This window comes from Raphanus sativus, chromosome 1 (assembly GCF_000801105.2).
Source record: "Raphanus sativus cultivar WK10039 chromosome 1, ASM80110v3, whole genome shotgun sequence".
NCBI lineage: Eukaryota > Viridiplantae > Streptophyta > Magnoliopsida > Brassicales > Brassicaceae > Raphanus > Raphanus sativus.
Window position 1 is genome coordinate 14758335 of NC_079511.1, and position 23671 is coordinate 14782005.

A 23671-nucleotide genomic window follows, 5' to 3' on the forward strand; every position below is an offset into this window, starting at 1 on the left:
AAAACTATAGGATTTTCATGCATTTCATTGCCCATATCAAAGCTTCACATTCAGCATGTAAAAGTATTAGACTTCGTCGGAAATTCATCGCGCCCGTCATCACATTATCCGAATTGGTCCTTTGATAGAACCATCCTTGATCCGTAAAAACATCTTGTTCCCTCCAAACCCCATATACATAGCAACTCTATTATGCCCCATGGATTGCCAATCAATAACCACCTGGACACTCATATATTGAGCTCTCACTGATAATTGCGCTTCGGCCCAAAGGACCCCTTCCACTTCAGCTATACGTAGGATTTCCTACGGATACTCATTCTTATTCTTACAGACCTTGTCATTTTTATTCTTCCAAATATACCACATAATCTATGAAAAATAACTAAAACCATCATCATCTGGAAGCCTCCAAAAAAGATAATTTGTACTAGTGTATACCAAAGAGGATGGGAAAATTCCCAGAGGAGATGGAATCTGAAATAAAACCCAAGTTTGTAAAACTGTTGGGCATTCAAAAAGAACATGGTTAGTTGTTTCCCCATCTACCCCACATATACTACACCGTAAATCACAATCAATCCCACATGTCTTCAAATTCGTCGACACTGTAACATACTAGATAATACTTGCCAAACAAAATATCTCAATTTCGGAGAACAATTGAGTTTCCATGAAAAAACTAACAGGGGTGTGATATTTGGTCCAAAAATAATCATTTTCGGGCCTTTATCTGGATATAAAGTTTATTTTCCAAAACCTGATTTGACCGAATATCTACATGAATATGTATACATCCAACCAAATGTATCCGATCTCTGAGTCCGACTTACTGCCAAACCTTTGATGATTCTACCATCATCTGGGTGAATATATGCATTTAGCAAATCCACATTCCATGAAAAGATCAACCGGATTAATAAGATGCTTCACCACAAGAGATTGGTTCAAAAATTGAGTTTGATTTTTTGGTATATTACTGACCTCGGGCGAGGAGCGGGGATCTAGGGATAAACTAATAAACTGACAAAAAATGTATTTCTTCCGTTTCAATTTAATAGTCGAGTAAAATTCTCGTTAAGCAAAATTTGGTAATGATATTTTCAGTTTATTTTTATTGACTGAAATATAGTTAAATATATTGATAAATATATAATTAAATATATATTTATAATTTGCACAAATCTAATATATTTTTAATATATTTTCAAAAACCTGATAGGGAAATTCTCCCAAATAAATTATTTTCAAAGTTTTGTCACAAAAAGACCATACGGAAGAAAATGACCAAAATGTTTCATTTAATAGGAGAAAATATCCTTATATCCTAGATATATAAGTACAAATAAATAAATAAAAACATTTTTTATAATCTCAGATTATGTGTTTTCAAATTCGAACTTTTATATAATTTTTTTTTGCCTAAACTTCTTCTTTCAAATTTTCTTTTTGAAATTCGAAAATACTTTTTGAAACTATTTTTAAAATTTTCATTTTCAAATTTTTAATATTTATTTTTATTTGATAAATTTTTAAACTTAAATTTTAAATTACACCCCTTAACTCTAAACTCTATGGTCTAAGATTAATTAAGCCGAGAGATATAATTATATATTTACCTTTTTAATGAACTATTTTGGTCGTTTTATTATCTTTATAATCTATATTTGTCAGAACAAAATTTTTAAGGATGTAATTGGTGACCATCATAGAAACATTATGAATTAATAGGAAAAAAACACAGATGAATGAAATTATAGAAATGAAGAAGAATATTATTCCTTGTCAAATTCGGTGAGAAACAATTTTTTATATATTCCCCTAAAATAAAAGGAACAAAAATGAATAGAAATGAAAAACCAGTTTTTATAAACGATAAAACAAATTAAGAATAGTAAAAAATGCAATATTCTATTCATTTCTTGGTTATCAGTTACATCCTAATTAAAAAATTAGTGTTTTCTCAATCTAATACTACTAGTTAAAAAAGAAAAAAAATATTAAAAAGTGGGATTAATCATCCTCTCTAATTCTTGATTAATCATCCTCTCTGAGTTCTTTTGGAGTTATGATGATTCCAGTGAAAACAAATTGAGATTCTCAAAAGCTCCCATGTGACATGTGAGAAATAATAGATGTTTTTTTATTAATAATCTTTCTTCTATGATTGTCTTATTATTGCTCACCCTTTTTCCCTTTCTCTAAAACTTCTCTTTTTGGGGGAAAAGTTTATGTTTTTTTCTTTTGATAATCTGATCCAAAGTTTTGATTTTTATTATCTGGGTTTTGTTGTTTTCTCCCTTCCCCTACGTGTGGAAGTGTCTAGCTTCTTCCCAATAGCTTCAAAAGTTGACCAAGCTTGTTCCTTTGTTCTTTCTCTCTCTCTCCCTCGTTTTCAACGACGACGACTCTGACTTTGCAAGATTATCTCTGATCGAAATCTCCACAAGCAGAACTCTGATCTGCAATCTCTTACAGAGTATTATATTCCTCTCTTTTGATTCTTTGTCTTAGAATCTGAACTTGATCTAATAATTGCTTTCTCTCTCCAGAAAGAAAGATGGGTTCTTTCAAAGGCCATGCTTTGCCAGGTACATTGTTCTTTGTGGTCGGAGTGTGGCACATCTGGAGCTCCGTGGTTCGATTCGTATCCAACCCCAACTCATTTCGTGTTCGAGTTTGGCACCCTGTCCCTGGTTTCAACGGTAGGATCAAGTACTTGGAGCTTTACGTTGTCACCATTGGCTCGTTCATTGACTTGTGCATCGAGTTCTTCTACTCCACTCATCTCAAGTTCTTTGTCAATGGTGTCTTGAATCCTTCCCACATGAACGATTTCGAGCACTCTGGGATGCTTCTCATGTTCTTCATCCTCGGTTTCATCACTCTGCTCTCCGAGAAAACAAGGTACTAGTTATAGCTTGGATCATCAAGATTGGTATGTAGCTTTGAAGTTAGTTCTGTGGTGATTATTTGACTTCATGTTTCATAGGTTGCTTCCTCTGCCACAAGAAGCTCTGTGTCTAATCGCTGCAACAGCTTTTACAGCAGAAGGTCTTCTCTTCTTCTTCCACTCCACAAGCCACAAAGGTCTCGAAGGTTATTACCATCTCCTCCTCGTCTTTCTCATCGCTCTCTGCGTCATCTCCTCAATCGCTGGATCTATCTGCCCTACAAGCTTCCCTGTTGATCTATGCAATGGCATTGCAATGACTCTTCAGGGCCTCTGGTTTTATCAAACAGCTTTCACTCTCTATGGCCCTATGATGCCTCAAGGCTGCGGTTTAAAAGGAAACTCTGTCGTCTGCAGATCGGTTGATTCTGTAGTCTCTGGAGAGTTTCTGGCTAACTTTCAGCTCTTCTCTTTGGTTCTTGCTGTTCTCGTCTGCGTTGTGGGTTCTTATGTTTTTGCAGCTTCAAGATTTGGAGTAAAGTAAATGAGAGATTTTTGGGAAGTAGAAACTAGGTTCTCTTTTTTCTTTTACTGAGTCTTTGCTACATGTCTCTTTTATCTTATACAAATATATGTTAACAAATGAGTTATGATAATTTTGAGGTGACCTTAGAGCTCAGCTGATTTATAGAAAAACAAAGCAAAACCGAACCTTTATTGTGTAAGGTACTGAAAATTGATTTGATGTTGATGGTAAGAGTAGCTTGTGCTCTCAAAGAGGAGCGTTTCACTTTTCCATTACATTAGAGACTCAAAGCAAATAGTTTATAGTAAAAAGCATATAAGTATACCCCCAATGCCTTTTAAGTCTTTAGCTTCAAACAACGATCCAATCAAAGTTGAAGATTACAAGATAGAAGAGCCTAGTTGCTCCATGGCTTGGTTGCAACCTCTCTACAGGTACTTGGTCATACCCCGACCTTCCACGCTCACCGTGGTGGCTTGCAAACGCTTCTTCTTTGGTCCTTTTAGCTGCTGCAGTTTCTTGTTCATCTGCAGTTTTAACACAAAAAGGGTAGCTTAAGGAGAGATTCATAGGAAAAGAGAGACAACGATTGTTCTTTTTACAAAATGTGACTATGAGCTCTCAGATTCTGAGCCAGTACAATCTCTCAGATTTTGTTTCAAGCTTGTGCATGAGCCAGGAGAAGAGCCTGAGCGATCACTGAGAAAAATAATTAATGGTAAGAGTGGTTTTTTACCTTCACCCGGCGCTGGTCCTGAGAAACCTGTTTAGCACGGGCTCTGACCTCATCTGGGTCAATCTTGGACTGAGGACGAATCACAAAGTCCATTGGAGTTGCTTCTGGTCTCATGGTCATGTTCCTGTACGAATCTCCCCTCGAACTCTGACCCGAAGTCAGACCTGATTTTCGTTGCCTATCAACAAAAAGATTCAGTACACGAAAATGCAAATATCCAGATTCTAAAATGTTATTCCATACCGAATATCTAAGTCAAAGTCACCATCTCTAGACTCCATTGTCGAAGCTTTGTTAACAGGTCTGAGCAGAACAAGAAGAGAAACAATGCGTCAGTATATGAATCATGAGTGAAGTAAAAAAAATAAAAGGTTTTGTGATTCTACTTCTTCACTGGTGGCCTTCTATAGGGAGCCCTATCTTCATCAAGAGTTCTCATGTCTTCAAACCTTGTGCTCTTGTTGAAAATTGGACGAGACTACAACATCAAGCATACAATACAGTAAGTCAAATGATGAGGTAGAATTTGATTCAAAGGACTGGAGCAGTCGCAAAAGCTGTTTACCCATTTATCAACCAAATCCTTAGCAAGTCTTCTGTTTGAAGTAGTCTCCTCGTCCGACTTTGATAAGAACATAATGACCTACCAAATCCAGAACATATATAAGTACCAACCTCGTACAGTATTCATCAAGTGGTGTATCCTAACCTTTCCAAGCCCACTCTTTTTCAATTGCTCCCTCCGATCAAACTGCTCCAGGTCAATTGGAAACTGCAAGATACAATCAGCAATTGATAAATAAACTAGATTTTGTGAAATCAGGTAAATATATCTACAGGAAAACAGGATCACATACATCAGTAAGAACCCTCAGAATAGCTGCACGAATGTTTATATTTGGCAAGCTTCCATCAGGAAGAGGCTCAAGCCAGTTCTTCAGCAGAGTTAGAACTCCATGATCCAAGAATTCTGTTTGAAGCTGCTTCCTGGATAAAGACGAAACATGCAGTATTACAAAACAAATGATCAGTAAGAAAATGACTTAGTAACAACAATGACTTAGTAACTTACTTTCCAAGTACATTGGTAAGAAGGGAAAGTTTCTTAAGCTTGTTGATAGCAGGCTTCCCCTGTCTGTTAAGATCTGCATCTTCCTCAGCAGTGACCTCAAGCTCAGCCATCACATTCTCAACCAAGAGAGCGATTTCCGCAGGATTTCTTTCAGCCTTCTTCTTTTTCTTCCCCATTTTGAAAAGGTTATTAACCTCATCATCCTCCTCACCCTCCTCTGCCTGAATTGTTTATAACAAAAAGCATTAAATATCACCAAACAAAAGCTAGATTCAGAGATGAAAAAAATTGAATGACATCTCTCATACCTGAGGATAGTGAGTTGGAGAGCGGTCTCCCCCATCACCTCCATACCTCTCAGAAGGATCCACACCAGTATCATCAATGAAATTATCGTCATCCATAGTCCTAACACCTTCTTCATCATTCTATAACAGAAACAAAAAAAAACATTTTAAAACAAAATCTGGTAAACGCAGTCTCAGAAGATTAACAAATGTGATGCAGCACCTCAGGGTTATTATCTGCAATAGATTTCCACATCTCATCAATCTCTTCAGACTTCCTCTCACCGCGGCTTGGGAGCTTATACCTCTTCTCCTTCCCACCGCCACCGCTACTTCTCTCTTTCTCCTTCTTCCTCTTCCTACCAACCTTATCATCATACTCTGTACCTCCTCCTCCTCCTCTTCCTTCCATGTACTCATCAAACACCGCATCCTCCACATCCTCATCAATAAGCTCAGGAACATTGATAGTCTGCCTATCACTAGACCCTTTCTTCACCAACCGTTTCCTTGGTTTCACTTTATCGTTGTCGTCGTAAAGAGGCGTTTGTGAACCTTCACCTCCCCCCCAGTCTCCCATATCATCCGCTAAGTTATCTTCAAAATCCTCAAGTGGCTCACGATCGTCTCCGAAGTCATCATCCAAATCCACCAGCGGCTCCCCATCTACATCACGGTACCTGAAACCACAAAAAAAAAACATATGAATCTCTAAACAAAATCGAAGCTTTCGATCTACCCATGAAAGGATTTAACTTTTTTGTAATAAAAAGAAGAGAGATTTGGAAAAAAATCAAAGGTGGATCTAGGTAACCCTAGGCATATAGGAAGAAGGGGGTTTGTGAATTTCATTTGCTCAGAAGAAAAAAAAGTTAAATTGAAAAGTGAAGACGAAGGAGAAGATCTTACGGATCATCTTCGAAACCCATATCTGCGTCGTTTCCAGAAAACGATTCAAGGGAGTTGATCTCGATTACTGCTGACCTTTTCGAGTTGTCGAGAGGAGGAAGGGAGAAAGAAAGGTATAAGAGAATCGGTTCCTAATGGGATATTCAACGGTTTCGATTGAACGAAGATTAACAGTTTAGATCTTGCCACGTCATCGAAGCTCCGAGTATGCCATTTAACTATTGACTTGGTGGGCTTGTCGAGAGAAATTCAACACTTTAGTCAAAAAGCCAAGAGAACTTTTTCAGATATCTTCAAATTATGTAGCAAATGCACATAATTTGTCAATGTGGTGCTCAAAATAAAATAGTTAGTTACTCTTTAAGACATTTTATTCTTTTTTTTGACATGTTAAAGACACATCCCACTGGAAGCACATTTTCTTCCATTTTCCTCCATGTGTTTTGACTCCACTGCCTTTTACATTGGTTAAAAGAAAGTAGAAGCTGGTTAGTTTTTTCTTTTTTTTAATGGTATCGAATATGTGGAGACCAATCATGTTTCGAAAGTTATTAAGGTTTGTCTTTAAATATCTTTATCTATTTATAGTTTGTTTTGTTTATTTTAAATTTAAAGATATATTTGAGAAATATATTGATACAGTAAATTTTGTTTTTTTATTCTCTATAATTTGATATCCACTTTGATATATTTTTTTGTTATATTTGAAAAGGTACAAATAAAAAATGTGGACAAAAGAGTTGTGGATACAATTTTCAAAAAACAATTGTGGAACATCCAACTATTATAGGTCATTCTCGATATGAATCTAATAAACTTCATCCAACGGCTATGATTGATTATGTTACAGAAAAAATAATATTTTTTACAATTGTTTTTATTTTACCTCTTGTATGTGTGTTTTTGTTTATTTTCAATTTGAAAATATATATAACAAATTTGTTTAGATAATAAAATATGTTTTTTTATTTTCTATGTTTTGACATCCATTTTGATATTTTTTTTTGTTTTTATATTTACACACTAAAAGTGTGGATGCTAAAAGTGTGGACAATTAAGTTATAGATACAAGACATGAAATGAGTGGAGGAAAGCATGACACAAATTGTAAATATAATTGTTTTTTGTTAAGATCAAAGCATTGGAGATCTGTTTTGGAGATCGAATACCGTCGAAACATGGAAGACAATAAATTGTGGAAAGATGATATGTGCATGGATATGTTGTGGATAGCTAAATTGTAGATTAGTATCATTTTTAAATTGACTAGCGGATGGAAAATATGTGGTTTGAACATATATGCCTCAACTAGTAGAAACCAAAATTAGAATTATGGATGTAAAACTTTGTGGACTAGAGCAAATAGCATGTTGATGGCTATTGTAGATATTGAATGTGTAATAAAAAATATTGTGAAAAAAAAAATTGTGAATGTGGATGTCTAATGACTTAATGATTTTAGATCACATAAGTTGTGTGTTCATTTGCAAAGAAAAAAGAGATAAAACGCAGAATTGTAAATTTTGGAGCTAATTAAAAAAGAAATAAAATCTGAGATTGTAAATTTTGCATAGTTAGAAATTTCTGGGGAAGATCTGAGATTAAATAAAAATACAAGGATCAAAACAAAAAAAATTGAATAAACTCCGCTAGGAGCAGATCGAGTTATCCCGAACAACAGACGAACACAACGGCGAAAGGCTGAGAGAAAAGAAACGCAGATCCGATCAAAGGTGGAGGTCGTGTTGGATTGGATCAAAGGTGAACATATTAGTGGCAAATAATCTCGGCGGGATACGAAGATCCGATAGCAAAGCTCTTATGTTTAGAAAAAATCAAGGTAATTAATCGTCTAGCATAAGGGTTTCTTTGAAAAAGAACCAAACTTTCTGGAAACAAAAAGAACCAAATTTTCTGGGGAAAAATCAAGATAATTGATGCTTCGATTTTGTCTTACACGATTGTTAAAAGGTTTTCTGAGGATTATCCAGCGTAAGAGGAAGATGGGTAGAATGCTGGAAACAAAATTACAAAAACAAATCAAGAATATGAGAATTGATTAAGAATGAAGTGGAGAGAAATGTGAAATTAGGATTGGAAAGAGAAAGTGGATCTGCTAAACTTTGAAATCTAGAATGGAGAGAGAAATTGTGCTTTTCGACAAAGAAAAAAATAGTTTAAAATATGTGAATCATGGTTAGTTCTCTATGGTTAGTTGTGTGGTTAAATGAATTAGTTTGAGGGTATAAAAGACAATAAACAAGTAGAAAGTGTCTGACAAGCAGGATGTGTCTAAATGTGAAAATCATAAGACATAAAGTGTCTTAGAAGGTAAAAAAATCAAAATAAAATGTGACAAATGCAATGAACTATGCAAATTACAGAACTGTCGTCCGCAGTAGTCGTGGGAGGGGGTTAGATCCGTCCGCCCAACCCATTCATCCAGTGGATTGAAATTATTTTTTCAATGACACAATAATCAAAAAAGTCTACTCACATAGATTTTGATCCGCGCTTTGAAAGCGCAGATATTATTTTCTACTTTTATGAAATATATTAATTGTTTGTAATTATTGAATGTATTTATCTTAGTAAAATTTTCTTTATTATAAATTCGACACATAGAGTGTTTCTGGTAAACTATGTATTTCTCTAGCTTGTTTTATTTTCTCTCCAATCAACATATTTATTTGGCTTGTTGTTAAATTAAATCAACATATTTCTCTAGCCTGCGCGGATGTATATTTTGAAAAATATGATGATATTTATTTTTCATGTAATTATTAGGGTTTGGCAAAATGAATCCGAGGAATAGAACCAATACCGATCCAAAAATATAGTACCAAACACAAACATAAATTGATTAAATATTCGAATTATTCAAAATTTTATTATTTAGAGAACCAAATCTGATCCGGACCAAACTATTCGGATACCTGAATTTATCTAAAAATAGATTTATATACTTATATATATTAATTATTTTTAGTTTTAACGTATATAAAACATCAAGAATGATACTTTTAAATTGGTTTAAAACACTTGAAAATATATATATATAGATAGTTAATAGTAAATATCTGAAATAGTTAAAGTATACTCAAATCACCAAAAATACTTAAAATAATTATTGATTCTGTATCCAAAATTTTAAATCAAGCCAATTGATATGTTAAGCTTAGGTATTTTGACATATGTTATTCAAATTTATAGGTAATATATTATTTTATTTATATATTTTGAGAAATTTAGAATATATAATGATTTGAAACTTTAAAAATAATTTAAATGGGTTATCCAAATCCGAACCAAATATCTGAATCAAACTCAAACCAAAATTTAGAAACATCATAATAGGGCTGAAATCTTTGACCCCGAAAACCCGAAACACAAATCGATCAGAACCAAACCAGTATGGGTACCCGAAAGTCCATCCTTAGTCATTATTATATATCGTATATTTTTCATCATATAATTAATCTTATTTTATATGTACCATCATATAAGTAATGATATAATTAATTATATTTTATACGTACGATCATATAAATAATTACATATAGTATATTTTAAAAACTTAATATGAAATATAAAAACCATAATTTGAGTTGGTATTTAAAATTGGGCTTTGCATTGTATTTTGTTTATATATATTGACAACATTTTTTTTATAATGGATTTAATAATGTAAGCCCATTACTTTTTTATTTAATACTATTATCTTTGTTTGCAAACAAAATATTTTTTCTAAAAGACTACAATCTATGTTTCCAAACACTGCAAATTTTTTTAATCCTCCTATTCAAATCTCCAAACATTCCAATTTTGTACTTCAACTTTAATAATATAGACAGATGATAAACACATAAAACAAACCGAAATTTTAAGTAATAAAGACTAGTTTAAGTTGCAACAAACACCAAAACATAAGTTTAAATTTTAACAAACAACAAACAATATACAAACATTAAAAAAAAACATAATGGTCTATTCATTATCTCCCAAAAGGGTATTTTACAGCAAATATTACAACTCAAAGTTCAGTAAAATTGGTACAATCATATGCTTGGTGGCTACGAATCCGAAAAGCGACACAGTCGGGTTGTGGTTAACAACCCCGGGCCAGACATCAACTTCACCACTTCCACTTGTTAAATAAGTGTTGGCAATCACGCAACCAACCTCTTGTTCTTGTTGCTTATTGCCAATGTGAAGCTCTGAATAGAGAGAGGGATAAAGATCAAACCAAAAACTAAATCCCACATAAAGTAGGTTTGTTGTAAAAGCTGTCCTGAATTAGATGGAAGAGTACCTGCAATAAAAGAAAAGGAGACATCCTGGCGAGCAACCGAAAGACCACTGAGCAACTGGGATGGATGAACACCTAAATACGCCACTACTGCGGAACTGAACACTCTGACGACCTTCGAAGAAGACCAGAAACCACATGCATTCTTACTCTAAGAACTAGAGTAAGTACTTTTTCAAAGGCATAAATACGAGGACCTCAGCAGAAGAACAGAGTCCAACACGCTAATCATAACCCATACTCGAATCTGAACACCAGGTGATGCGCAATACCGATGAGGAGACACCATCAGACATATGACTGTGGGAGGGGAACACAAAGACCAGAGTGGAAGAAGGTAAACCGACACCTAAGAACCATTCTCCAAATGAGTAGATAAATGAAGGAAACTTAACATTATCATATGATTCAAAGCTGTGGGGCCAACTACAAGCACAAATTAGTGCTTGAACATGTCGTGGGAGAAGACAACTTTCGTACTTGTTTAAAACCCATGAACCAATGCTGAAGGATGACTCATATGCCACAATAGTTATAGAAATGCTTAAAAGATCAGAAACCATAGTATCCAATATCCTCAAAACGATGAGAATCGTCTTTCCTATAAGATAAAACATTTAAACACATAAACACCTTCATGTGCACTGATGGTTCTTCCAAGTACGTATCCAAAGCAGATTTTTCACTGGTTATCACATTATTCTTATGAGGGTTGTAGAAGTCTTACAAGAAGCAAAGAAATATACTGTGTAAGAACAAAATAAACTAAGTCCCAGAGATAACTTAATATATACTCCCTCCGTTTCATTTTAAATGTCATTGTAGGTTTCAAAATATGTTTCATTATAAGTGTTGTTTTATATTTTCAGTGCAAAAGTGAGATAATTTTTCTATTTTTATCCTAATATTTTAGCTCATTAATTAGTAAAACCAAATAAAATAGTGTATTAATTAGGGGCAAAATAAAAAACTTAATAATTTTCTTAACATGTGTGAAGAAAACTTAAACGACATATAAGCTTAGGGAATAATATACACTTATATCATATGAAGAGGTTTGAGATTATTAAACTCCAGCCATTATATCATATGAAGAGGTTTGAGATTATTCAACTCCAGCCACTATTTTGTTCTTTGGTTGATTGAAAAGTTTATGTACCTGGTTTAGAATAGATTTTAAAAAAAGTTTCAGCTTTTCCATCACATGATCCACCATTTGCGAAGAAGTCAAATTCCCAGGACTACCCACTAAAGAACTTTAAATCGGTGTGCTCAAAATCTCAATCAACTTAGTAAAGATATTGGTTGGATTTTTCTTCTGAGAACATATATTGGTTGGGTTAAACCAATGTGCAAGATCGCGCTACGCATAATACGTTTGATCAAGTTAGCCTACCGCCGAATCCGTTCTTAATGGGATGTTCAACAGTTTTATTGGACTAAGATTAACAGTTTAGATCTTGCCGCGTCATCGAAAATCCGAGTATGAATTCAACTATTGACTGGGCTTGTTGTGAGAGAATTTCAGCACTTTAGTCAAAAACCTTCAAATATCTTCAAATTATGTGACAAAAGCAATGTGCTATAAAAGTTACAAGACTGTCCTCGCTGGTAGTCCTGGGAGGTGGTTGGATCCGTCTGCCCAGCCTACTCTGCAGCAGATTAGAGTTAATTTTTCAATTTACCCACCTGATGCGCTAAGAGTTAGACCACTTAACAACATCTTCCTTGCATCAATCAAGCGAATAACCTGCCACAATAATAATAAAAAAAGTCCAGTCAAATAAATAACATGATAAACACATAAAACCAAACCAATATTTTAAGTTTCAGGAATAAAGACAAGTTTAAGTTGCAATAAACACCAAAATATTGAAAGGTTTCTTTTTCCCCGTAAAAATCTTTAACCTCTTTCTAAAAATTAACCTCTTTTAGCAGCGGCGTTCTTTGCTTCGGTGGCTGCCGGTGGCGCGCATGGTCACCGGAGGCGGTCTCCTCTCCATCTCATGTTTTATCTTTGCTCTGTTTTGCCCTTCTTCCCTCTTGCCGTCGAGATATGTGGGGAGAGAGGCTCTGTCGCGGTTCCATCTAGGTTTTGTCCGAAGAAACCCAAATCAGCGGTTGGGGATCGTCTTCCAGGAGCTTCAGCGAGGCTGTGATAATTGGAGGCAAACAGAGTCAGCTTTTAGGGTGTTGGCTTCGATGGTCTTCGTTGGTCTTCGTTTTGTCTTGCAGATCTCTCAGAGTGCTTCAGCGGTGAAGGTGCATGGAGGATAGAGGACCACTCTCTCCTTTGTTTTGTCTTGGATTTGTATCTCGAGGTTGTGTCCTCATGGGTGGTGTCTAAAGGCTTATTTATCATTGTCGCTTGGGTTCTTGTGACGTTGTTGGGATTTGCTTTGACTCAAAAGTGGAGGCGGTTATTCCGTCGGTTTGTGCCCATGATTCTGACTGTCGTGTGGTGGTTGATTATGTGGGGGTTGGTGTCTGCAGCTCTGGAGTGGTTAGAGAAGCTTTGTCGTCTATGGCTTGGTCCTCTTTGTCTCTCAAGAGTGCTCACTTTTTTTTTGGTTCTCGCTCATGTTCTGAGCAAGTGTTTGACATCTCGCTGGATATTTCCTTCAGTTTCTCTATTTAGTTTCTCTTTTTTGTCTCCAGCGAAGTGTAACTGCGCAGATTATGGATGGTCGCATTAAGTTCTCTAATGTGGACCAGGGCGTCATTTGTGCTCCTGGTTGAGTCAGTCGGAGTATGTTTTGGCGAGGATACCTGGGTTAAGATGAGATATCCCAGTGTTAAGGCGACTATTTGGCCGCTTGGCAAGCTTACCTCTTTCTTCTTTGGCAGGAACTGAAGCATTTGTCTATGGATTCACCTTCATTGCAGCCCTTCTTGTCAGGAAGCGATGAGTCGTCGGGTCTGTCTTCACATCCTTGGCGGTTCATAGCTATCATAGTCCCAGCGGTTTCAGAGGTTAGGATGCTTCCCTCTAGGTTTGCTATATATCCTCTTTTACCGTTACCGTCAAGAGCTTCATGTACAGTCTAAATTGCGAGATTGACGAGATCATCGAAACCAGCTACAGCGGTAATGGCAAGGGAAGACCGGCATCCACAGAAACATGGTAAACCTCACATTCTCGTGGCTCATATTAACTTTTGAGAATGGGTACTGATATTCTAAGGATCCCCAAACGATCTAGCAGATGGCGTCGGTTTAGTGAGAGAGCGAAGCTAGTCTTGTGTGGTTTGATCTGGAAAATTTTGGTTGATTCGACCATGTTGTAATTGACATTGTAATGCCGGTTTCCAGAGTATCAATAAAATCATATATATATATTTTAAAACATCAAAACATAAGTTTAAGTTTTAATAAACAAAAAAAATATACAAACCATAACTTCCTGTCCAAACTAAAATAAAACTTGAAAACAAGTTACATAGGGATTTTATTTCTTGTTTTTGCCACAACATCAAGTGTTTCAGCTGCCTTAAATGGTAAAATAATTTAATAAATGATAAGAAAATAAATGAAATGAAGGCAAATGATTATTAACTATCACTTATATGTCTATGCAAACGCTTTAGACGTAGGCAAGCTCGCATCTTGATCAATAAAATTGGGTACCTCTGTTTTGTCCAAAACCAGAGTAAATATATGCTAAATCACTCAGTTTTAGTCCGAAACAAGAGTAGATAAATGAAAAAAGCTTGTCTTTATGGTTCAAAGCCGCATAGCCAATTATGAGCACAAATGAGTGCGTGGACATGTTGTGGAAGAAGACAACTTATTTACTTGTTTAAAACCCATGAGCGGATGCTGAAGGAGGACTCATATGCCACAATATTTATAGGAATGCTTAGAAGATCAGAAGTCATAGTAGTTAACACCCCAAAACGATGATAATTGTCTTTTTCAATAGGATAAACACATTTAAACATGCAAACACTTTCATGTTCACTAGTGGTTCTTCCAAGTACATATCCAAAGCAAATTCCACTAGCATTCACATTATTCTTATGAAAGTTGTAGAAGCCTTACAAGAAGCAAAGAAATAGACTATGTAAGAACAAAATAAACTAAGTCCCAAAGATAACTAAATACTAGATTTTGACCCGCGCTTCGAAGGCGCGGGTATTATTTTTCATTTTTATGAAATATATTATTTGTTTGTAATTATTGAATGTATTTATCTTAGTAAAACTTTTTTTTATAATAAATTCGACACATAGAGTGTCTCTGGTAAACTATGTGTTTTCTGGTTTTGTTTTTTTTCCTTCTCCAATCAACATATTTATTTGGCTTGCTGTTAAAATAAATGATTTTTGAACGCAACTGTACAATACTTTTACATTGATATTTTGTTTAAATAATGTGACATATTTCTATATTAGTTAAATATTTACATTGTAATTTAAATTTGTATACAAATCAACATATGTGTATAGTTTGTTGTTAAAAGAAATAATTTGAAATCCAAATGTACACTACTTTTATATTGATTTCTTTTTCAGTTCATATAAATATTTTAAATATATTTATTTCAACTGAACTAACTAATATTTTGTTAAATTGGCCCCTGAAATATTTTTTATACATCAATATTTATTTTTCATAATTAGTGTTATATATTCTAGATGTATCATAATATAACTAACGATATTCAAAAGACCTAGACCGAATCAAGTTATATGGCTATTTTGTTATAAATATCCGAATCCGTATTAGATACATTGGTTATTTAGATATTTTTAGGTTCCTATACATCAGAACCGAATTCATCCAGATCCAAAATGACCAACTTCAAAATCCACACATAAGTTTATAATATTCAAGCGGGGTTTGGTTTGAAAAAAAAAACAAAACCCGAAAGAAACAACATGTACTTAAATAGACAGATAATATTCATGTCTAACTATTTTATAAATTAATAATAAAAACTCTTTCTATGTGTTTGGCTAAATTGAATGAAATAGAAAAAGTTTTCTTATCAAGTAAAATAATTATATGGATTGAAAAATTAAATGGTAATAAATGTAACACATTTTAATTATTTTGATTTAAGTTATTATTTTATTCACAAAATTATATCTTTGAATTTATTTTTGGGTACGTAATTTTCCACCGATTGAAACTAAAATAAAAATATTTTAGTAAAATAAACTAAACCAAACGTTTAATCATATGTAAAACCTAATTATTTAACATTTTTCATTTTATAATTGGCACAAATGTTAACATGTTATTCATGTTTCTAAACAATTCTCATTTGTTATTAATTTATTGAAAATAAATGGTTAAATGTATAAATAAAAGAAAGTACACATCTCTACTATCCATGTTTCCAAACATATCTCATTTATTCTACTATCCATGTTTCCAAATATATCTCATTTATTCTACTATCCTTGTTTCCAAACAAACTCTAAATGTACTTCAACTTTAATAATATAGATAGATATACTCTCTCCATTTCATTTTAAATGTCATTGTAGGTTTTAAAATATGTTTCATTATAAATGTTGTTTTATATGCAAATGTTTGATAATTTTTAAATTTGTATCCCTATCTTTCAGCTCATTAATTAGTAAAAACAAATAAAATAGTGTATTAATTATGGCTAAAATAGAAAATTTAATGATTTTTAATATGTGTGAAAAAACTTTAAAAGACATATAAACTAAAATGGAGGGAGTAACAGGCACTAACATCATGATTATTCAACTTTAGCCACTGATTTGTTCCTGGTTGATGGAACAGTTTCTGTAACTGGTTTAGAATAGACTTTAAAAAAGGTTTCAGCTTTTCCAACACATGATCTACCTTTTGCTAAGAAAATTCATAGACTACTCACTAGGAAACTTCAAATGAGTTTCCTCAGAATTTCAATCTACTCAGTAAAATATTGGATAGTTTTTTTTTTCTGACAACATATATTGGTTAGGTAACCAATGTGCAAAATTGCGCTACACATAACACGTGCGATCAAGTTAGGCCTAGCACATAATCAATCAACTAATCAAATATTATATTGAGACTAATAGTGGCAAAATTTTAAAATCTTTATAAAAATTTTAAAGCTTATATTATATATAGATTAATAATAGTCAACAATAATTATTTTATTAAATTTAAATCTCATGGTTTTATATGAGATTACATTGTTTTACAAAAAAACATATTAAATTATCAATTTATATATAATAGCGAACCTAATTTTGTTTTTTGATGACATCATCCTTTCTATATAATTGTTTTAATCCAACAATTAAGTTTATCTCAATTTTATAATCTAAGAGACAAAAAAAATATTTTCCTTATAAACATGATGTCATCAAAATGTTTTAACAAAGAACGTGTCTTTTTGATGCACCTTATAAATGCATCTGTAACTAACTCTTACAATTGTTGGTGTTATCAATTGCAACTCTTCACTAACCAATACAACTCTTCATTGTGATTTTCATTCTTTATATAAGGAGGGGTATGCATTGGCAAATGGATACATAAAAAACAGGAACTAATTGTTAGTTTAGAGGAAAGAAAAAAAGATTAATTGTTCAAAGATCACTGAATGATGCACCTTTTCACACACCTTTTTTTAATTTCTGAAAGAAACACCCTTTCATATGTCTCCTTATTATCACAAAACGGGTACGAACATGTCGTCACCGAAATGGTGCGAACGGGTCATTGCCGAAAGGGTGCGAACAGGTCACCTCCGAAGTGAAGCAAACGAGTCGTCACATAAGGGATATGAACATGTCGTGACCGAAGAGGTGCAGATAGATCATTACCCAAGGGTGTGAACATGTCATCGTCAAAGAGGTGCAAACATGTCATGGCCAAAGAGGTCTGAACATTTCATTGATAAGGTGTGAATGTATCATGCCTGAAGGAGTGCAAAATCTTCATGTCGAAAGAGGTGTGAATGTATCATGAACAAAGAAGTGTGGTGTATCGTGTAAAAGAGGTCTGAATGTTTGTCGTGACCAAAGAGGTGTGAATGGATCGTCGGGAGTGAATGTGTCATAACCAAAGAGATGTGAATTGATCTTTACACAAGGGGTGCAAACATGTCATGGCCGAAGAGGTATAGCCATTTTCTTTCCAAAAAAATGTGAATGTATCATGCCTGAAGGGGTGCAAACATGTCATGTCTAAAGAGAAATATGAACTTATCGTCTACAAAGAGGTGTGACGTATCTTGTACGAAGAGGTGTGAACATTTTATCACCAACAAAGTGCAAATGTATCATTCCCGAAGATGTGCAAATGTGTCGTCACTGAAGGGGTGCAAACTGTTGTCCCCGAAGGCATGAGAATGCATCATCACCGAAGAAGTACAGACATAATATCACATAAAGAGTGTTGTTGTAACATTACTAAAAGTGTGAAAATGTAAAGTTAGTAAATTTACCGAAATGTGTAACGTAATGTTACAGAAAAGGTGCAAGCGTAATGTCACTGAGAGAGTATAAGTTGAGAAAATAATTGTATAGACTAAAGCAAGAGCCTAAGAAGTGCCAACAAAGATTTGATGAGGTTGTATTATCAAGTGATTTTAGGTTAAACGGTCTAAAACCCACAACTTTTTATACGTATAAAATACCCGTCATATTTCTGGTCCATATCGGATCCGGGTCAGGTTCAGGTATTTAGGATCTAAGAAGACATGAAATACCCAAATTCCATCAAATTTAGTCAAAATATATCATATATATCTAAAGGTTTAAAAATAATTCAAAATAAACAATTAAAAATTAAAATAAAACATTTTTAAATTTTGAATTTTATATTTAAAGTTTCTTATTACTTGAAAATATTTTTAAAAAATAACAAAGATTGTTAGCAAAATAATATTTAGACCAAATCATAAAATAAAATATAGAGAATAAAACACAACAAAACATAATTTGGATATTCATGTTTTTAACTCGGGTATGAATTGGTTCTTATCGGATCAGATATATTTTAGTCAGTTATTTTCGGGTCTGAGTCTATTCAGGTCGTTTCTTTTCAGTTCATGTTCTTTCGGGTAGAAGAATTTTGGACCCAATAGGTACTTTTAAATGTTTTGTTCGGTTTCCGATCGAATATTTTCTGGTTGGTTCCGGTTTGGATTTTTGGGTCTTGGTTAAAATGTTCAGGCCTACTACATTAATTACACCCGTCTAAGTATATTCATTCTCTATTTATATGTTAATTTATTGTATAACCAGAAACTTTTATTTATTTTTTATAATATCACTTTATTTTATTATTCAATATAGAAAATACTACCCCAATATTATTGAAAACAAAACCAAATACAAACTAAAATGTCATGTATTGAAGAACTCTATGAAAAAAATAAAATGTTACTTCAAAATTTAAATTCCATAGAAAGTACAATTATCCAAACCTATGTTCAAAAAGAACAAATAAAAAACTTAAGAAAATGATAAATCAACAAATTGTTTTCATCAGCTTTTACTATATATTAGCGTTTGCATCCAAAGCTAGTAAAATAGACATTATACCACATAAAAAAAAGTTTTGTACATTTTTATTTCTTAACGGATGAAGATATCCTTTATTAATGCCACATTTATTGATGTACCACACCCAAGGTATAGAATAGTAGGTGACTGATTGAGATCAATAGCCCTACACTTAGGCCAACTCGTCTCCAAGTAATTTATGTTATCCATCACACATTCCATTGTAAGAACTCAGTCTTGTATAACTTTTCAACTAAAATATAATGTCAATGTTATTATTGATACACAAGATTAATTCTCGACTATTTCATTTTGAAATGCTAATTCAATTATTATAAAGTTACAATATTTTATAAGACAAATTGTAAACATACTTTATTAGATAAAATAACTTTATAACTTAGTAGTTGATATGATTAACAATAGTGATTAAGATTGATCGCAATATCTCAACATCTTGAGAATCTCAATTCGTTATAAGTTTTTCTTTAAAGTTTAAAACAATTTTTACTGGTTAACTTGTTTATTAAAAATTACCCTTATAGAATAACATTGTTTGTTATCGATATACAATTTTTGATACATGATTAGTTAACTGATACATTGTTTGATAGATGGTTTGTTAATTAATTATTGTTTAATATATGTTCTCTTGGATGATACTTATAAAATTTCCCAAATGTTTGGTTGGAATTCTTATAAATTTAATATGAAAATATATTTAAATAATTCTCTTGATAATTCTTCTTAAATTCCCACCAAATTCTTGACTAAATTATTAAAAATGAATATTTGTTCAGTTCCATCGAGAATCTGTCAAAATATCTATGATAATTCACAGAAATTTGGTTGAATTCATGATGGTATCCTGTTGGAACTAAATATTTTTTTCAAAAGTGAATTCTTTGAAAATCCATCGAATTTTCTGGCGAATTCTCGATAAAGTTTATTTCATTGGAAATGCGTCGAAAATTCCCCACATTTAGTTCCATAAAACAATCTTTGAAACTTCCTATGTCATTGAAACTTCCTATGTATTTGTAGTGATACCACAACTCCAATAAACTTGTAATATGAGTATGAATATTACAAGAATATTTGGCAATAGCTAGATTTTGGGATTCAGTAAACATAAGAATTGTACTTTCCCCATTAGAAGCCAACGCAAAAAAAAGGCAGTTCGAAACATTGTATTCATGGGTTGACTCCAGTTGTCTTTGAAGGAGACTGGCAAAATTTGGTTTAGAGTATCAATACTAGGTGCAGTGCTTTCAACATCGAGAATGTTTGCAGAGATATTAAAAGCTAGTGGTCTTGAAAGTCACTAATAAATTCATTCACACATATATCACGCCACACATCATTTTGCAAAAAAAAAGATCATTCAACCAATTGTTTCCATTCAAATTTTAAATTTCCACCTTGTTTTTAATCTCTAAATTATATCACGATTATGAAACTTTACAGTTCATCTAATATAAAAGTTTCTCCAAAAAATATATGAAACTTCATTGTTTGTTGCATAACTGAATTCCTTATACAATTATTTAATTTACTTATTTAAATGGACATTTTATGTAATATTACTTATGCATCGTAAAGTTTTGATTTGTGTTTTATTAAACTTGCTCGATGTTTTTTAGAGAAAAAACTTGCACGATCAAATTTAAATATTGTCGATTCTTTGGTTTTTGTTAAGTTTTTGATGACGTAGTTCACATTTGAATGACGTATGTGGCTATTACAATTTTTGCTTATAAACGTTATTAATATTTGATACGGCATTTGGTTTCAGGGAAATTTCTATTAGGGTTAAAATTTCTCTATTTTAAGAATAAGTTAAATGTGTTTCAGAAAAAAAGAAGAATAAGATAGATATAAAAAACAACAATTTAAATAAGAAAGATGAATAATGTTTATACAAGGTGAACATTTTCAATTTATAAAAACATATAAGTTTCTAAAATCTTAGATGATTTTCTGAAATATTGTTCAAAAGTTCCAAAATTAATTTGTGATTTTATATTATTGGTTAGGGTTTATGTCGTTTAGGATCTTTGCATTAAAATATAGATTCCAAGAGATTAAATTTTGTTATTAAAGGAGTATGATTTAGGTTTATACCGATGACAAAACTTTTCTCCTGGTATTCCATTATTATTTATGTTATGTTTCAGTTTTTAGGAATAAGTTTCTTTATCTTTGGCATACTATAAGTAGTTTAGACATTGTTCGCAAAAACCTAAAGAATGTTAAAAATATATATATGAAGGGTTTATTTTTTTATTTTTTTTGCATTTACTCAATTTTATATACGATGTTTCTTTTACTTTACATCTGAAATTAGTTATATATGAAATTACACTATATGTTGTATTACTGATCTATCATCAAGTCGCCAAGGTCACATTTTCAATATGATTACTGAAAGAGAAGGACAAACTAAGACTCTATCACGTGCAGCTTCTTGGCTTTAAACTCATTTTAACAGTACGGTTTCATTCCAGGTTGTAGAGCAATCTCAATTGTTACAAGTGACTCCTACAATTATTAATTTTTCTCCAAAGCCATATTGGCAACACATAGATAAGCTTCAACCATTCTTGTTTTTTTGGCATGTTAAAACCTCACAGCCCACAATGATTTTGGTGTTGGAGCTATGTAATATCTAATATCTGTTTCTGAAGTCTATGCAATATTTAAGTGATATACATGCATAATACTGAAGTAGCACGAAAAGATCAATGTCGCTGATAATTAAGAAACAGAACAAATCCATAAGCAAGAAAATTAAATAGCAAGATTGAGAAATGGTCTAGGTCTTAGAGTTCAGCAAATATATATAATAAAAAAAAGAGCAAAGATCCGGCGATCAGCCACGGATTTATTGCCGAAACATCAAATTCTCAACATGGTTTGGGAAGGTGAAGACTTCAGCAGGGCGTTCAGCTGGATGCATAAAGACATTTTCTTCAATTCCTTGGATCTCAACTCTTCTAACACTCTTTCTCTCCACATTGTAGTAGAAAACATAGAATGGTTGTTTCCAAGGCCATTGAGCCCAAACTATTTCGCCCGTATCAGTTCCCCAGACTGATTTTAAATTCCAGAAAATCCTATCTGGGAAAAAAAGGCTATGCTTTGACCATTTTCCTTTCTCGGTATCATCTAGAACCCATAACAGATTACCGTTCACAGAATCAAAGATTAAGACACCTAATTTTCCCTTGTATTTTATTATCGATAAAAAGTTATAATCTATTTGTATAAACCTAAACTTTTCAGACTTAACATCAAAGCATGCTATCACATTAGTAGTGTTCTTCTGAGCTGCGAAATACAGTATTCCATTGATGCATATACCCTTTTTGTGCTTCTGATGAACATATGGAAACTCACATTCTATCTTTCTCCACGTTAGGTTTCCTTTCCCTAATGTCAGGACATGAAGCTCTCTTGAGTTAAATTGATTTCCATACCTTGTTACAGTCATGCACAAAACCTTGAATTGCTTCTCGATAGGATCATACCCGAGAAAGCTTCTTAAATCGTTATTCTTCGCTCTCACTTTAGGTAGATGTGTTTTCTGACCTGTGCTAGGGTTACACAGCACAGGAACCCTTTCCATCTTTCCCTTTAGGATCTGCTTTTCGTAAAGGTAGATAAAACCGTTGGCGGATAGACAAACTTCCTTGTACCAATCTCCAGAGATATTCATATGATTATCCGGTGCTACAACACTTGCTGCCTCATCAAAAAGATTCTGAGGGGATGAGAAGAAGTGCCACTTGCCTTTGAATTCAAACGTGAACAAAAGTTGTGGCCGACTGGATGACCTCGCCAGGAACGATTTGTTGAAATGTGGACTGCTAAGTAATGAATCCCATTTCTTTGAGACACAACGACATAGTGAAATTGTTTTTACTGGTAATCTCTTGAGGATCTCGATGATGAGATCGATGGGAAGCGTCTCCGAGTTTTCCCCTACATACGTTGAAAACTTTTTGGATGATCGTGTTTGGCGTTTGACGATTTTAAGGTGTTTCGCTGGATTGTTGCTTATATCTATGTTCATGGCGATTTTTGCTGTGGTGAGATTGCATCTAGGACAATTGAAGGTAATATACTATAGGCTTATCGAAAAACATATCCTGATATTTTACATTATCTTTTTAAAATCTTTAGTTTCCTTTTCTTTTTAATATGGAATTGTAAATCTCCTATTGTGTCTTTTATTTTTCACCCATTCATGAACCAAAATTTGAGTTCATATGGTAACAAATATTCTTTTTAGAACTATAATCCCAATATATAAAACCACCCATTAATGGGGTGTTGAACTCACTTTTGCAATAAGGGTGTTGTAAAAATGTGTGTTTACGTGGTATCAACAAGTGTTCTAAGTTTCAACAGTTGAAAAAAAAATTTGTGGTCCGCACTGCCTCATGTCGCTCTG

The 23671-nt window shown here is 33.2% G+C and overlaps 3 protein-coding genes across 3 annotated transcripts; 1 reads left to right on the plus strand and 2 right to left on the minus strand.

The window, feature by feature from the left end:
- Positions 1-2053: 2053 nt before the first annotated feature.
- Positions 2054-3572, plus strand: LOC108807266 (uncharacterized). The gene is made up of 3 exons (XM_018579535.2): positions 2054-2479; positions 2553-2907; positions 2993-3572. The coding sequence occupies exons 2-3, from the start codon at positions 2561-2563 to the stop codon at positions 3435-3437; spliced, it is 792 nt and encodes a 263-aa protein (XP_018435037.1). The 5' UTR covers positions 2054-2479; positions 2553-2560; the 3' UTR covers positions 3438-3572.
- Positions 3573-3591: 19 nt separating this feature from the next.
- On the minus strand, positions 3592-6572 carry LOC108807258 (protein IWS1 homolog 1). The gene is made up of 11 exons (XM_018579523.2): positions 6424-6572; positions 5738-6194; positions 5536-5655; positions 5228-5448; positions 5013-5142; positions 4865-4927; positions 4721-4798; positions 4542-4633; positions 4399-4458; positions 4156-4333; positions 3592-3946 (listed from the first exon to the last, which is right to left on the minus strand). Exons 1-11 carry the CDS (start codon positions 6441-6443, stop codon positions 3848-3850), a joined length of 1518 nt encoding a protein of 505 aa, XP_018435025.1. The 5' UTR covers positions 6444-6572; the 3' UTR covers positions 3592-3847.
- A 15449-nt stretch (positions 6573-22021) lies between these two features.
- On the minus strand, positions 22022-23309 carry LOC108846293 (putative F-box protein At1g46984). Its single transcript, XM_018619519.2, has one exon. The coding sequence runs from the start codon at positions 23288-23290 to the stop codon at positions 22100-22102; it is 1191 nt and encodes a 396-aa protein (XP_018475021.1). The 5' UTR covers positions 23291-23309; the 3' UTR covers positions 22022-22099.
- Between the last annotated feature and the right edge of the window lie 362 nt (positions 23310-23671).